The sequence below is a fragment of the Rhineura floridana genome, chromosome 2 (assembly GCF_030035675.1).
Source record: "Rhineura floridana isolate rRhiFlo1 chromosome 2, rRhiFlo1.hap2, whole genome shotgun sequence".
NCBI lineage: Eukaryota > Metazoa > Chordata > Lepidosauria > Squamata > Rhineuridae > Rhineura > Rhineura floridana.
The window spans coordinates 32,816,829-32,834,577 of NC_084481.1; the positions used below are offsets into that span (position 1 = coordinate 32,816,829).

Below are 17,749 nucleotides of genomic sequence, written 5' to 3' on the forward strand. Positions count from 1 at the left end.
TCTCTGTTTTTGTTGCAAAAAGCTGTCCTGGATTTGCATTCTAAAGATATACACAGAAGAGGGATTTCTATTCCAGATTTTTATTTTGAAAAATATTATACTGTTTTGAGACTACTCTCTTTTTGGTCTATTTTATTTTGACGAATCTGTTTCTTGACGATTGCCATTAATTGTTTCGATCCTGGGAACTGCATTTTGTTTACTTAACTATTGGAGAGATAAGGCTGTCTGCTCTGTTTATACTGTGATGTCACCAAGTTTGGAGTATTAACCCAATTGTTGCTGAAATAAGAAGTGGTTTTCCTATATTTTTCTTTTAAAATGGCAATTAAGAAAGTGGCTGAAAATCTGGAAATAACTATGTTTCAGAAAATAATGGATGAGATTGAGATAATGAAAATTGAATTGAGTAAAATGAAGCAGGAGATTAAAGATATAAGGGTCCCTGTGAGAGAGGTGACCCTGGAAGGGGTCCCTGTGAGAGAGGAGACCCCGGAGATTGGAACAGGGGTCCCTGTGAGAGAGGTGACCCTGGAGACTGGAATAGGGGTCCCTGTGAGAGAGGAGATCCCGGAGATTGGAACCAACGTGGAACAGGAACAAGATTTGGAGTCTATGGACTTTAGAAATAAAATCTATTGTTTGGAACTCAATGTTATCTCTGAAGAAATGAATGAAGATTCTAGAGATAAAGTTATCAATGGCATGGATAATCTTCTGGACTGGAATGATGTGATGGAGCCCAATATAGAGAAAATCTATGGAATTAACTGCAGCCATGTGACAATGGAAAAACTTTTAAGAGATGACCCAGTGTATTTTGAAAAAAAGAACAGAGATATGATTTTACAGCAGTATTTCAGCAACCTATTCAGAATGGATGGCAAGAAAATATTTGGGATAGAGGTAATCCCCATCAGACTCTTACTATATGACTATGGCTTTGACAGCAAGATTATTATGGAATACTGATAATGGAAGATTGGATATTGAAATTACTGGACTTAACAAGACTACTGAAGATGGAAGATGGAAAATGGAACTAATAGAGATAATAGAACAATGGCTACTGAAATTATTGAACCTAACAGATTCTGATGTGATGGATTAATTGAAATGTTTATTTTGACTATGGTTATGACAATAAGATTATCATAATTAGTAATGAGATGGATTAATCGATATGCTTATCTGGAAAAAAAAATTGATAGATATATTTCTTAAAGAATTGAAACCTCTCTTTGACTTTTTGTGGAAAGAATAAAGTAATGTTTATGAGATTTGATGATTAAGTAAGATAACTACTGGAGGAAAGTGATTTTATAATATGACTTAAGAGACAGGATTGTTATATATTATAGACTTATAACTGATTTGATCTTTGACAAATGGGAAGTCAATATTTTACTCTTTATTTTTTATTTTTGTTTTTTTTTTTCTTTTTTTCTTTTTGTTTAACTATTTTTGATTTTGTTTTTTGTCTTTGAATGTTTTATGATTTTGTCTTGTATGTTTTATGAAAATCTGAATAAAAATTATTGAAAAAAAAAAAAAAAAAAAAAAAAAAGGAAGGTCTTTGGTGGCGCCTGTCTAACATTTAAGGGAAGGGAATTCCAAAATGTTAATGCTAAAACACTGGCCAATAGCAGTTTGTGCCTACAGTTCCCAACACATATGTTGAAACTGTAGGTCAGGGGTGAGAAACCTTATCAGAATTGGCCTCATGGGCCATATCTGACAGGTGGGCAGGGCTGCTTTTTATACTTCCCACAGCAGAGACGGGGGGGGGGCAGAAGAAAGGGAGAAAAAAGCTCCCCCCATCCACCATCACCGCTGTGCGAAGTGTGAAAAAGAAGCCTACATTTTACAGGCTCTCTTTAGCTGTGTGAGCTTGTTCCCTGAGTGGAATGTAGCCTCTGCTCATTAGCTGACAAGCAGAGGTTAAAATCCTGCTATGTTGGCTGCAGGCACCTGTTCCCTCCTGATCACCTGTAGCCAATGCAGAATCAAACCCTGTCCTAGCACCATTCAGGTGATGTTACAACTGACACCAGCTGATTGACAGGTGGACGTAGTTTGAGAAAATGGTCTCATGGGCCAAGCTGGACCCCTATTGGGCCAGGGCTGGCCTGCGGACCAGATGTTCCCACCCCTGCCATAGATGCTCAGTTTAGCCCCACACCTCATGTTAAAAAACAATCTTGACTTTGTACTGTTGTTACTTACCAGACAATTTCCCAGTAATTAAAACTGTATCATCAAACAACCATATATTTGCTTGGCTTTGGGGGAACAGTGAAAGTGTGACTGATGAATATACTGTAGGAAGACAAAAAAGAACTTATTAATACAAAGATATATATTGGAAAAGCTAGAAAGAAGAATTACAGTTCTGAAGAGTGGCAAAATTTAAAACACAAAAGAGATGGAAACAAAGGAGGACCAAGTATTTCATATTGAAGCCAGGAAATCAGAAGACTTTGCTTTCTCCTGTAAACGTGCCAGAGTTTCTTGTTACATCCAAACTGGGAGTGAACTATGATCCTTGCTTGTTTTAAAGAAACTAGAGTTTAAACTAACCAGAATTTCCCCAATAGGGATGTAATGAGACAGTTTGATTAGTTTAAAAGCATCCATATAACTCTAAGCCCACACCCAAACTACTAGTTTATATTGGGAACTTTTGTTCTGGCCTTTCTGCTTTGTTATTTGGTAAAATGATATGACAAAACAGAACAGGCACATAACAGTTTTATTTTTAAAAAGTATACGTGAAGTTTGAGAAAATAATAGAAACAGCGCTGATGAAAAGGTTCTAAGCTGAAGCACATGATGAGAATTCTGCCATACCTGACTCATCTGGCAAACACATGATCGTAATTTGAGACAATATGTCACCATCCCACTTTCCCATCCTATTTTAAAAATACAGCAGAAGTGTTCAGCCTCTTTCAATGTAATCTGCATTCAATATTTGGTGCAGAACTTCAATAATTGCAATAATTTCATGGAAGCATTTTATATCTTTTTAAAAAAAATCTCTTTCAAGACAGTGGTATTTACCTTTACAGTTGCATTCAGGCTTGACCTACTTTAGGTGACTTCATTAAGTCACATTCATTTGATGACAATTAGAACGATTCCCCTGGGGAAGAAAAAAGTTCAAGCACATTCAGTTCAATAATAGGATTTTAAAAGGGCTTACTTACTTGGCATTCTTCCAGTCTTCCAAGGCAAAGGTGTTAACATATAACCATCTTTATAAGACGCAATAGTTAAACTTAGACCTAGCTGATAGGGAACTCGTATTAATACTGCTCCATTATTTCCAGTTAGTGTAGAATTTGTTTTTGTATGGTTGACAAACACTTCTACAACAGCTTGGCACAGATACTGATGACTGATGATGTCATTGACCTGCACTTTCAGTGTAAACATAGATCCTAAATGGGACAAAAGGAAAAAGGTAATAATCAACATTACAATATTAGTCCAACATATGCTTGAAAAGGGTGAGTCTCTAACATGCTAGGGATGGGTTTCCCTAATTCAAGAGTAATATTTGTTTTAATTTCAAATTGAATTGTTTAACTGTGAAAAAATGCATTGGAATGCATTGGTTTTGTCCATATAATGGTATACAAGGACTGGTTCATCACTTCTATCTGCAGAACTTGCACTTCTGCAAGTATCACACATTGTCTATTCTGTGTTTGTAAGGAGTTATGCCTTTAGTGCAGCGGCACTTGTACTTTGGATCTCCCTGACTATTGATTGACATTAGGCCAGCATCATTACTGTATTCTTTTAGAAACCTGCTGAAAATGTTTGTTTCTGTGGGCCTATTCAGACACATGATTGATGTTGATTGGTCTTTAGATGTCTTTTACTATTTTTAAATGTTTTAAATATGCTTATTTTATTTGTAATTAGATTCTTATTGCAGATGTGTTTGCCACACTGGGCTCCTTTGGAAGGAAGAGTGGAATATAAATGTAATAAATAAAACAATTTGCCCCTTTCAAAACAAGGGGGAAGGGGAGGAAGAGGAGATGTAAACTGGGCCACCACACATCTTCAGTGCATTCAATGTGTGTTGCGCATTACAGGAGGTGCATGATGGAGGGGAAGGGAAAGTATCTACTGCACCATCAAGCAAGGTGGAATAATTTTAATCAAGTTTCCCATTTCAAAACTTAAATATTTCCTGAAAAAGGGTGTTGGTTGCTATAACAATTAAATATATTGGTTTCAAGTAAATAAGAGCCTTTATACAATTCAGGGTCTTAATCCAAAACTGCTGATCATACAATCTTTTATAGATAGAAAGTCAGTTGGCTACTTTATTATATGTCTGGGTAAGCTTGCTGAAATAAAAAGGTTTTAGCAGGCGTCTAAATCAGGATAGTAAGGCTGCCTGCCTAATGTTAACAGGCACCCTTCCCACTGTGGAAAATGACTGTAAGACCAACAATATGAAACTTACAAAATCAATCTCCATTCTCCCAGACCAAAGACTCTCAACTATGTGCTCCTGGGAGAAAGGGGGGCTCAATGGTTCAAATGTACACCACCAAACTCTTCACCTTACATCAGTTAAGCTTTTGAAGATTGTTCTGAATCCAAAATTCTTATTATATTCCAAACAGATCTCTTTAACAGAAAATAAGTTAACACTTCCAAAAAATTTAGTTGATGCTCTTCACTATATTTGAGCTGTGGATCTAAATCTGAATTCTTGAGGAAATACACTATTTCACACAGTGGTGGCTTAATTTGAAATAGCTGCATATATCTGCTTCAGAGGCTGAAGCATGCCACACGATCAGAGTGAGAAAACAAAGAAAGAAAATGGACGCACGCACCAGACAATTCTAGTCCCCTATAAATGCCAATAAATGCTTATTAAAATGCCATAAATGTTTATTAAAAACCTTCTGTGTAGATCAAAGTAGAATCCAAAAGACAAGGAAAAGTAAAGTCTGCTCGAGAATAATACTGAAAGGGGAGGGGTGCATTTTATTTTTGTTTTTTTCCAAGATGAAAGGAGCCAAATGTTGTCAAGTGCCAAAAGGTAAGCAAATTCAAAGAGGGAGAATACTTCTCATTAATGCCCTTCCCCTCCCCTGACGCACTTCACTGTGTTACATTTTATGTAACACAGCAGACAAAGATTGCAGGAAATGTCTTTATAACACCAAGTGGAAGCAGTGGGAGAACTGAGATTTACTTCTCACAGCTTCACATCTACTGAAAGGAGCTATAACAATCCTCAACATATTACCTCTTGCTTCCGCAGAACAGGCTGGTTTTCATTGCAACAGCCACAAAACCTAATTTGTCTTGCTGTTTGGGGGGGGAGAATGAAGATGCATGGATCATAAACTTGATAAATTCAAAGGGTTGTATCCAGTGCTGCTGTTCTGCTCAAGCAACATAACCCCGATTGGTCATTGCTCAATCCCCCCTCCTCTTACTGGCAGCCCCCCTGTCCCAGAGGGTAAGGGGACCATCCACAGCACATTTTGGGGGCACGCAGAGAGAGGACAGGAAAGGGAAGTGCTGTTGCACCAACAGAAATTTACTTGTGCCACATTAGATACAACCAAAAATAATATTTTGGCTAAAGATTGCTTCACACATTACAGATACGGCAGATAAGAGCTTTTTTTCTGTTTGTTTGTTTTCGATGTTACAGACCAGGAGTTTTCCAATAGAAGCAGCATCATGAATTCAGGAAACTTTTTTAAAAAGGAGGAACCGTTTCCGATGTTTTGCTTTTGCTTTTCTGCTACCTGAATATGCCCATATGGCATGCTACTAAAAAGAGGAGGGAGAAAATCCTCTTGTGTTGTAATTGGGCCTAACTGGAACTGAGTACTTATTTAAGTATTTTTAGGTGTTCTTCAACTAAAAAAGTATTCAAAGTGGCTATACATAAAGAACAACATAAAATGGAACCAATTAACATTCCAGGAGGTGGATGAGCTCTCCCTACATCCTGGGGATGTTTTAGCTCTGGATTTTCTGCATTGATCAGGTGGCTGGGTAAGATATCCTACAACACCCTTCCAACTTTATTATTTGATTATTTTAAGTGAGATCCAAACATAGCAATGCTAAGGAACAAAAAGTCAAAGATGCACAACTGTATACATCTGCCAATTTGTTGGAAAAATCGCAGGTGCCCGGTTACTTCACCTTCTGTCAAGAGGTGGGGTCAAATGCACTCTAATAGCAGTGAATCCTGATAGCATATAAAGCATCCGTTTTCCACAACTCCATATTCCAATAGTCCTCAACCATGAGGAGGTGAAAAATTGCCAGTGATTCAGCCCACCCCCTTTAATTTGGTAAAAAATGATGCTTTTACTCTTAAACCTTTTGGCGTCAATTCTACCCCACTGGAAAGACTAAGAACACAAACAGCTGTGAGTCTGGCTTTTAGAACACTGACAGCTGGTTCTTACTGAGCATGCCTGGGCTTATCATTGACTTTAATGTTACATTTCTTAAATTAATTAAAAAACAGCCAGGCTTTTTTTCTTTTTTCTTTTTAAACACTTTTAAACTGCAGAAGATGAAGGTCAGAGTATGGGGCAAGGTCAGTAATAGGATTACAAGCAGTCTCTGAACATGGCTGATTTTTAATTAATTTCAATAAATTATGAGACCACTGACAGAAAAAAGTCCAACAGGGGTCTGGATTCCCCCCCCCGCCCTCATTTTACACTTTGAACTCTTGATTCTCTTTGAGTGTTTAGTGTATCGCCATGAAAACTTAGAGGGTTGTTAAGCAAATGTTTCTGAGTTCAGGACTATAGGTTTTATAAGGTTTTGTTCTGAAATTAGCTTATGGGAAGCAGCGGAATGGCACGGGAGTATTTTCAATTTAACATTGCAGAATGCAAAAAATCCATGCTGGCAATAGTATACGTATAACAGTCACTCTCATGGCTGTATAATGTATCTACTCAGCATTAAATCCAACTGAATTCAATGGGGGTTATTCCCAAGTATGCACAGGATTACAGGTTAACACTGTTGTCCTGCTCTGGATCCATCTTTCACTTCTGTCTTTGGACATTTGTCATTAGTTTGTTTTCAGATCTAAAACACTATCTTACTGAGCAGTAAGAAAAGTTATTATTCCAAAGTAAACTAAGGGGAGGAAAAAGAAGTGTTATATTTTTATTCATGATTGGGACTCCAGTTGTGTAGGAGTGAAAACATTTCTTGTGAGTGTGCCACCTCTGCTTCTAAGATGGCTATAATAATTAAGATCTACTTTTATGAAAGAAAAAAGAAAAAGGGACAATGGAGCAAGACAAAATCATTTTAATAGCTGTTTAAAAGGATATTTTATTTACAGTCTGTCATTAATCCCTGAACTGAGTGGCTCAAATTGAAAAGTGATAAATAGAGCCCCGTAACAGTCAAATGGTGCATTCCTTATCTTTACCTTAGGTGTCAAGTAAACTGTATAAGCAACACTGTCTTTGTTATTGATATTGGCAAAGCAAGCAACATTAATGCAATACCAACAATGTTGTTTTATCCTGTTATCCTCCTGAACATCTTTGGGCCAAATTATGTAATTATGTATTACACACATGTGCATGTATTAATAGGAAATGTATTAATCTCTTATTTATAAGGCGAAATAGGAGAAAGGGTTGAGGGGGGGTGTACCACCTTTGGCCCATTTGCTATTTTGGGGGTGAATCTCCTCTCCACCCGTTCCCACCTATTCTCCATTCTAAACCTTTGTACCTGAAACTGCTTGTCCTTAGGACAGTCAGCCATTGGGGTTTTTAAGACACCCACTTGCATGTAATGTTTTATTTGATCTTCTATCCTGCCTCCCCCTTCTCTGCCTGAAAGATTGACTTAAATCAGTGTGGTGATTTTTTCTTATTTTTAACATCTTCCCTATTTTGAAAGTGCCAGGCATATGCTTAAGATTTATTTTCCAGCAGCTGCCTCCAACATGTATTTCCATCTCGCATGCTAAGCAGCTGCAAGCCCCCACACTGGGTGATTTGTTTGGTCTTAACTGAATGAACAACCATCATTTCCCACATTTCACTCTTGCTTTTGTTGAGCATGCTATTTCCTGCTTGGCCTTATCAGAGATATGAAAAGTGCACTGACCTATAAAGAAGGAAACAGTTATTCTGAAGATAATTGGGCCTAATCAACTCAGCACGTGTGGTGTCATTGTAGGGCCAACAACAAGGTAACTAATGCACTACACAAAGTCAACACACACCAATAAGGAAACTGATAGTTTTAAAAAAATTAAGAAAACAGTACTGAAGTTCCCCAAACATACAAGAGTAACTAGAACAGAATAAGAGCAGCCTTACTTGGAAAAGAGGCTCTGTTTCCATATTCTGAAAGATGACAAGTAGAAATTGTTAGGATACAAATAAGGTGAGGGACCTGTATTTAACAAGTATTGCTCAGTTTCTATTGTAGATTACCAGCCAGCTTTTATTTTGACTTTCTTACCTAACTTTAATCTCACAGTGAGCCAATTTTTTTAAAAAAATTCTCAGAAACAGTTACATTTCAGGGAGAGGCTCACGCTCTTCAGAGATCTATCTATCTATCTATCTATCTATCTATCTATCTATCTATCTATCTATCTATCTATCTATCTATCTATCTACTTGTATACCACTATTTCATTAAAAAATTAAAGCTATTTACAACAAATAAAAAACCATACAATAAAGACCTTTAAAATACAGTAAAAACAAAGGTAAAAGGTCAACTAGTTATGTTTCTCAATAAAGCAAATCAGATTACTGAAGTAAAAGTTTACTTATTTGTACGAGGGCAGTGTGTGAATGTTGTTTTTGTTTCTTGTGTTTTTCAATGATATTATACAGCCATGATAGTGGCTGTATACTATAGCCAGCATGGATTTTTCGCATTCTGCAATGTTAAATTGAAAATATCCCCCATGCTATTCTAATGCTTCCCATAAGCTCAAAACAAAACATACAAAACATACTCAACTCAGAAACACTTGCTTAACAACCCTGTAAATTTTCATGGCGATACACAAAACAGAATCGAGAGTTCAAAGTGTAAAAAGAGAGAAAAAACAGACCCCTTTTGGACTATTTTCTGTCAGAGTTCTCATAATTTGTTGAAATTTATTAAAAATCAGTCCTGTTCACGGAGTACCTGTAATGCTATTGCTGACCTTGCCCCATACTCTGACCTTCATCTTCTGCTGTTTAAAAGTTTAAAAAATGCCTGGCTGATTTTTAATAAATTTAAGAAATTTAGCATTGAAATGAATGATAATGTCAGGCATGTTCAGTAAGAACCAACTGTCAGTGTTCTAAAAGCCAGACTCACAGCTGCTTGGCTTGCCTAATCAGGGGACCACACCCACATCAGACCTTGATTTCATGTGAGACAGTCATGGCTTCCCCCATAGAATCCTGGGAAGTGTAGTTTGTGGTGCTGAGAGGAGACTCTCATTCCCGACAGAGCTCCAGTGGCCAGAGTGGTATAACAGTCAGCCACTCTAACTGAAGCTCTGTAAGGGGAACCCAGCGTCTCCTAGCAACTTTGACACCCTTCACTAACTACACTTCCCAGAATTCTTTGGGAGAAGCCATGACTCTCTAAAGTGAAATAAAGATCTAGTGTTGATGTGGCCAGGGATAGCTTTGGTTTAAATTTGGGTGGGAGACTACATGTGCCTGTTGTAGAATAAAAAGGTGAGGCAAACCCTGAAAAAGAATGGTACTTTTCACAGTATTTTCTTTTTGGAAAGGAAAGGGGCTTTCCCTCTACCCAGTGCACTCCCACCCAATCTCCTCTCCTCCCCCCTCCTCTCCTCCCTGCCCCTCCCCCAGGTCAGTTTTACCTATCTTAAGCATGACTGCATGGGGAAAAATCCCATTGAACTCAATAAGCATGCAAAAGATCAGACTTGCCCTCCCCTCCTCCCAGCACCTCTCTTTTACCCTCCCCTCCCACTTCCTTTACCCTCCCCCTCCCCTTCCAATGCCCTTCTTCCTGCTCCTGCTCCTCCCCTCCCCTCCTCCTCCTCCTCCCCCCCAATGGTCAGTTTTACCTATCCTAACCATGAATGCATGGGAGTAAGTCCTATTGAACTCAATAAGCATGCAAATGTTCTGACCTGCCTTTCCCCCTCTCCTCCCCTGCCCACTCCAGTCCTCCCTCTCCCTGTTCTCCTCCTCCCCCGTGGTCACTTTCACTGATGTTAAGCATGATTGAGCAGGAGTAAAGTGGATTGGACTATAAAAGACCAACCCAAATTTTGTTTGCACAAATATGTAGGGCAGTACAATATCTCAGGGCAGAGGTCAGGTCTCCTGCTCCCCTGGTGCATTCACTATAGCTGCCCAATTTCCCTGCTTTTTAAAGTTTGATAGAAATATCTGTTGGCTATAGGTACATTCTTAAACTGCAAGGGTTTTTTGCCTATTAGTCAATTGTTAATAAGTTCTGAATAGAGTGTTTGTTTATTTAAATGTGGTTTGCAAATCTTAGATATATGGGGCTGGTTTGAACTTTACAATGTGCACATTTTAAATCAAGAGGAAAACACAGGCTAGTCAAGGCTCTTCCCTAACCATCCACCCCCAAAAACAGGCAACAAGCAAGCCACTACATAATGGCAAAAGTTGAGGGCCTTGTTCGATCAAATCCATCCCACAGACTATATTTAGCACACCCCAGCATTAAATGATTTAATTCATAATTTAGAACAGATGTCATATTTTTATTCTACTTGAACCCCCTGAAGTAAAGATGCTGGGGTGTGTGTGTTGGAATTCAAGCCTTGTAACAAAGTGCTCACAACCAGAAAAAAATCCATTTAAAATCCAAAATTCTGAACTTTGGGTTGGGTGAGTGAAGTTAATTATCACTTGAGGTTGCAGTCTTGTGCACATTTTCCTGTTTGAGTAAGCTCCACTGAATACATTGGGACTTGCTTCTGAGTAAACATGCACAGGATTGCACTATACTTTTACAGGCTGTGTAAATAATAAACATCTTTGACAGTCATGCTTATATAACTATTTCTTCATACTATGTTCCAATAAGTATCTGACTTCACACTATGGTTGTATATTATTATTTCCTCTACATTTTAAGTGTGCCCTTCTTCCTTGGGATGCTCATGGTTCCCCTCTGTTGTTTTCATCCTGAGGGGCAGAGAGGCTGAGAGATGGTGAGTAGCCTATGTTCACCTAGTAAACCTTGTAGTTCATTTCCAATAAAAAATAATTAAAATGATTTATATGCAGGTAAAGCTTATGAAGTAATGCTAATCCACACAATACATTTAAAGCACATCCAACTTGAATTTAAAGCCCATAACGTTCCCCAAAGAATCCTGGGAAATGAAGTTTGCCCCTCACAGTTATATTTCCCACCACCCTTAACAAACTACAGTTCCCATGATTCTGTGGTAGGATTTATGTTTTTCAAATGTGTGTTGAATGTGCTTTAAATGAATGGTGTGGATCTGCCCTAGGTATACTGTGCATTCATTAGTGAATTAAAAAGAACAATTTTAAAAAATACTTATTTAAAAAGGGGAAGGACTGTCCTCAGGGCATATGCTTTGCATGCAAAGGTCCAAAATTCATTCTCTGGAAAAATCTATTGCCTGGAATCCTGGAGAGCCGATGCTAGTCCATGTCATTAGTATTGGTCCCAGGCTGTGGTCTGAAGGCACATAAGGCCAGCTCCCTGCCGAAGCTAAGCAGGGTCAGATCTCATCAGTGTGGATGGGAGACCGCCTGGGAACCATATGCAAGCCGCCTTGGGTTTCACGAAAAGAAAGGCGGGGTATAAATGTAATAAATAAATAAAATAAATAATACTGAGCTGGATGATACTAAATGGCCTGAGTCGGTATAAGGAAGATTACTTTGTTCCTAAAAGAGGAAAAAGAACCAAGGGCCACAGTGAGACTGGAATTAATTTATGTATTTTATTTACAACATTTATATACAGTTTTTTTGTAAAAAAACAACAACTTCAAATCTGTTTACAGAAGGAATTAAAACAATAAAATTATTGGCAAAACAGTTTAAGACAGGTATTTAAAAACATTCAAAATAGTAACCAACGAGTTAAAAACAGACAAAAACGTAATAGCTTCTACATGCCTGGGTAGGCTTGCCTGAACAAAAATGTGTTTAGCAGGTGCCAAAAAGAGTACAATGAAGGTGTCTGCCTAATGTCAATAGGTAGAGAGTTCCAAAGCGTAGGTGCTGCCACACAAAAGGATCAATTTCTTACAAGAGTAGAACAACTACTACATGGCACATAACGTGGAAAGCACACCTTGAACTTGGCCTGATAGCAAATCGGCAACTTATCCCTTATATACCCAGTCAATCACTGCGCTCTATGGGTGAGGGCCTCCTGGCACCTAGCCTTTGGAATTCCGTCCCCTTATATATTAGACAGGCGGCATCTCTGTTATCTTTTCATCGCCTACTGAAGACTTTCCTCTTTCAACAAGCCTTTTAAGTTGAGACCTTATTCCAATCTGCGTCTGTGTTGGAATTGCTTTTTAATATGCTTTTAAACCTTTTTTTAAAAAAAAAAATAGATGTTTTTAAACGTTTAAAAGATTTCTAAAGCTTTAAAAATGTTTTTAAATACGTTTTGTTTTAATATATTGTATAGTCTGTTTTTATGATGTTTTAAAGTGTTTTTAGTGCTTTTGTTTGCCAGCCTGGGCTCCTACTGGGAGGTACAGCGGGATATAAATCAACTAATTAATTAATTAATTAATAAAGCAGTGCAGATTTCAGAGCAGAGATATTATGTGCTAACAGGATCTCACTCATGACAGCAATTGTGCCACAGCATTCTGCACTAACTGCAGCCCCCAGCTCAGATTGTGCTGCATGGGGATTTCTGTGACCTTGGCTGCCTGGCTGCCAGAAGTCTTTTAGTTTGAGTTTTTGGTTAGGAATCCTGACTGGTTGTGGGATGCTGAGTTTTCTGCCTTCCTCATAGGAACGTTGTTGTGGTTGGTATGGTATTGCATTTAGGAAATCATCACTGTCTTTTGTTTTTCTATTTGCATTTAATTTACCTTTAACCTTGCTCCCTTATATGCATAGAAGAAACAACAGTGGTTGCATGTGCTCAGCTCAACCCCCTTAAACCCACTCATGATGGACCTTGTTGGTTGCATGACAGGGCTTTTTCTTGTCCCATCGTGGTAAAAGAGAAACATACTGGGAAGTGTGGCTTTAATTGCTGCAGTTCTCAAGCTTCTGACTGTGAAGGTAGACCAAACCATGTGTGTTTTCTCTTTGTCAATTATTACTCACTGGAATTGGGTTGGCTGTCAACGTGAGTTTATAGCAGCCCACAGGATAGGCAAGAAAGGGTAGAAAATCTTCTTAGCTATTACTCATCTCCCAAACCTCTCTCTGCAGTGAAGGGTCAAGTCCATAAGAAAGTTTGGAGTAGCCTCATTAAAAGGCAGAGGCAGAGCATTCCAGGCAGGGGGTTGCCAACCCTGCTTTGATATGAATATTGCTGCAGAGGATCCCTAGTCAAGCCTTACCAACAGTACAATACTAACCCTATCTACTCAGAAATAAGTCCTATTGAGTTCTATGGGCCTTGGTCCCTTAGCCTTCAGGGACATCCATCTTTACTCCTGAGTGCTCCTATCTAACATCTAAAATTTAACACTAGGCTCACTTCTTCGTACAATGGTCTTCTGGTGACTGGCGTGGCCTGAGAGCACTCAAACCCTTCTTGCCAGAAGCAAGTACGCTAGATGAAATGTTCCCTATCCAGGCTCCCTATGCAGGTGAGAAGGAATGATTCTGTCACTTCAGCTGGACCTAGAAACACTCTCATTTAGCTAAGATTTCTATCTTAATTTCCAGTCAGAGATTTGTTTTTGTTTGAATGGTATGCTCCAAGCAACTGTGGTTGATGCTTACTGTATCACGCTTCATGACATGACTAGGGCCTGCCCTGAAATCTCAGCAATTGGGCTGCTGCTGACCTGGCAACCCTAGATGGCATACGTACAGTATACAACACTACTAATATAAGATACATAAAAATAAGTAAATACTAATTTAAAAAAACAACTAAGTTCTTTTTGGCCATATGATGCCCATGGTTTAAGAGGGCAGAAGATATTTTTTAAAGAATTTAATATATATTTTATATAAACCATTTAAGAGGTTCTGCTGATTAAGTGAAATATAAATACTTACTGTTTAATACATGAATAAATAAATGCCTGGGCCTCATGAGCTGCCTTTTATATTTTGTGCAAGAGGGGAGAATTTTCACTTGTCCAAGGCAAATGTAATAATGCGGCTTTATTATTTATAGAAAGATCTTTTATCCTCACTTTCCACTCTAATGAAAGCACACAAGGCAGCTAACATTCATAAATTAAAAAGACAAATCAATAAAGAATTAAGAGTGCATGTTAATTAAACCATTAACAAATGAACATAGAAAGAGAAAACAAAGGTAAAAACATTTCTGATATCAGGCAGCCAGGAACAATCAGGCTTTGATGAGTTAAAAGGAAAAAACTGCCAACATGAAAATATTTTCCAAAAGACATCAAGTGAGGATGCCAGACAGATCTCCCAGGAGAAGATTGTTCCTTGAGCACTGCCATGAAGATCCATCCTCTTTTGACTCATCTGAGCCAATCGCACCTTAGGACAAAATGGCCTTCTTGTTGATCTTTTTGGATTGACAGGAACCAGTCCTTTGAGTATCCTGGTCCCAAACTAATTAGGATTTTTGAAGGTAATGACCAGCGCTTTGAATTCCACAGTAATTTTGAACTGAATGGTAAAATTTTGTAGTGTAACTCAAAGGAAAAAAACACCACCACCAAATTGTCATGGGAAACTGGTGGCCCTCCACATTTTGTTGGACTCCATGTCGCATAATCCCTAGCTATTATCCATGGTGGCTGAGGGTGATAGATGTTGGAGTCCAATAACATCTGGAGTGCAACAGGTTCCCCATCCCTGCTCTACCTAAATATCTGTGATTTAAGAGATTTATATAGAAGGGGGAAGGGATAAGAGAAGAAAGACTAAGGAATTCTCTAGTTCCCCAAGTTGAAACAAATTAAATCCCTGCACATTTATGAAACTTATTTATAATAAATGGAACTCTTATCCTTACTGATAAAAAGTTACTAGAAGTTTCTGCTACATGTCCCCAAGAGATGACATGTATACATCACCATTCATACTCAGTCCAATTTCAGTTTCATGTTGGGTGCCGCTAAACTTTAAAACCATCTGCTTGATAACCCTTTCTCTGGAGCCAATTCTATAAATTTGGTCTTCTATTCAAAGCTCTTAAGGAGACAGGGAGACCATCGCCCTGCAGCAAAGTGTGTATCCCTTGTTGTGTAGACAAATCCTCTCCTTGCAGGAAATGTGTCTCTCTCTCTCCCTAGCACACTTCCTCCCTCTGTATAGACAACACTTGGAAGTGTGGGGCTTCTTGCAACCAGGGTTACTTTTTTTTTTTTGAGGGGGGGCTAAGCCCCATGTCTCCTGCCTCTTTCACTCCTTTCTATTTTATGTTTTATATTTTGCTTACAAGATGACTGGACAAACTGTAAAGTACTGGTCACCATCTTAATCTGCCCAGAAAATCTAGACATATACATTATCATAGGCACATTTTATATTTGCAATCAGCTGATAGTTGGGAAAATCATTGGAATCAAAAGAGGTCTTTTTAAAGGAGTTGCTTCAAGGCAGCCAGCTTCAGAATTCATTACCTCTAGGATCCAGCTGGCCAAACTTTTCCTTCTAGGCATTGTAAACCAAGATAGGTAAGAGTCAACCAAAAAGATGGTAGGCTGTATCTGTCACCTGCACCTACGGGATCAAACTGAAATTCATCTAGTAACACTTAACTAGACATTTGAAGACGGTACTGCAGTGTACATGCACGCACCCACCAACCCAGCTCTGGTTTTGCTGATTGCACATGAGTAGCAACTAACATATCACAATGGAGTAAGTACTGCTTTGTCTGAACTGTGCTTCGATAAGGGTTAAACTGACAGTCACTTCTAAAATATTTTCACCTCAACCATTACAATAGCTAATGAGTTTGCATAATATACATTCTGCAGTAACTTATTTAGGAGAAATAAAGTGGGTTAAAAGCCTTCCAAGGTTTAAGAATCACCCTGAATGTATGTGCGTACCATGAACACTGTACTGATATGGCATGTCTTGATATAAACCCCAGACACACTCAACGCTCAATTATGGCCAGAGGAAGGAACTTTTTCTCTCTTGGCTTCATTTTAATGGCCTAAAAAGCCAATGAATTTCTCTATTTTCTAAAACAGCATTATTACTAGCTTTAATGGCTAGCACAGAAGAAAAAGCTTACAGTAGAAATAAAACAGCAAACATTTCTTCAGAATCCAGAACCAACAAGTCCTAATAGTAAGTAACATGTACTACGCAAGCTCTAGGGTAGTTTACACACATACCCCACTTTGAGAACTGTGTGGTCTCCTAATATGTTTTAAGTAACAAAAAAAGTGTACATACTCAAGAACTCTTCATTCATTCATTCATTCATTGGCAATCACTTGTGGCCAAGTAAGATTGTCTTCCAAGATAAGGTCTTTAACAGTGGGTCCATAAGTGACTGTGGAGGCCAATTCTGGATCCACACAGCCTCCCACAGTGAGGACATAGGTTTCCAGATGGAAGATGGTCATGATGAGGATTTGTTTGACGTGCCTTCTGCTTCGCTCATCTGTCCCGTTCGCCCTGTATTTGTGCTTCTTCAAAGTCCACAGCACCTTTGATAACAGCCAACCTCCATTTGGGACGTTCATGGGACAAGACTTCCCAGGTGTCGATGTTCATGTTACATTTTTTTAGATTCGCTTTAAGAACATCTTTAAACCTCTTTTGCTGTCCACTGATCCATTTTCCATCCTTACGTTGGGAGTAAAGTAGCTGCTTTGGAAGATGGTGATCAGGCATTCGAACAACATGGCCAGTCCAGCAAAGTTGGTGTTGAAGGATCATTGTTTCAACACTGGTAGTCTTTGCTTCTTCCAAAACGCTAACATTAGTCCGTCTGTCTTCCCAAGTAATTTGCAGAATTTTCCGGAGGCAGCGTTGGTGGAATCTTTCAAGACGTTGGGAGTGGTGTTTATAAATGGTCCATGTTTCATAGGCATACAGTAAGGTCAGTAGTATAATGGCTTTGTAAATAAGCATTTTGGTCTCCCTGCGAGTATCCCAATCCTTGAACACTCTATGCTTCATTCAGGAGAACGCGGCACTCACAGAGCTCAGACGATGTTGAATTTCAGCATCAATGTCAGCTTTTACAGAGAGATGGCTGCAGAGATAGGGGAAGTGATAAACGTTCTCCAGCATCACACCATTAAGCTGGATTGATGGTGCTACAGAGGGACTAGTTCGCACCTGTTGATGAAGCACTTTTTTTTTAATATTAAGTAAGAGCCCAAGCTTGCCATATGCTTCTGCGAAGACATTTAGAATAGTTTGAAGATCTTTCTCTGAATGTGCAGAGACTACATTATCATCGGCATATTGAAGTTCTACGACAGAGGTTAACATTACCTTACTTTTTGCTTTCAGCCTACTGACATTAAAAAGCTTTTCATCTGTTCGATATATGATTTCCACACCAGTAGGAAGTTTCCCCTCAATAA

General features: G+C 38.6%; 1 protein-coding gene across 4 annotated transcripts in view; it reads right to left on the reverse strand.

Annotated features, from left to right (window-relative positions):
* Positions 1 to 17,749, reverse strand: part of FAM171B (family with sequence similarity 171 member B) — a 50,407-nt gene that overhangs the window by 16,092 nt on the left and 16,566 nt on the right. For 3 of the 4 annotated variants that reach the window (XM_061608263.1, XM_061608261.1, XM_061608262.1), the window contains 2 exons: positions 3,210 to 3,443; positions 2,227 to 2,319 (listed from right to left, as the gene is read on the reverse strand). In XM_061608263.1, the coding sequence (XP_061464247.1) occupies positions 2,227 to 2,319; positions 3,210 to 3,443 (327 nt within the window). Of the gene's footprint in view, positions 1 to 2,226; positions 2,320 to 3,209; positions 3,444 to 8,369; positions 8,386 to 17,749 lie in introns of those variants that run through there. The other variant, XM_061608264.1, reaches the window with a different exon arrangement.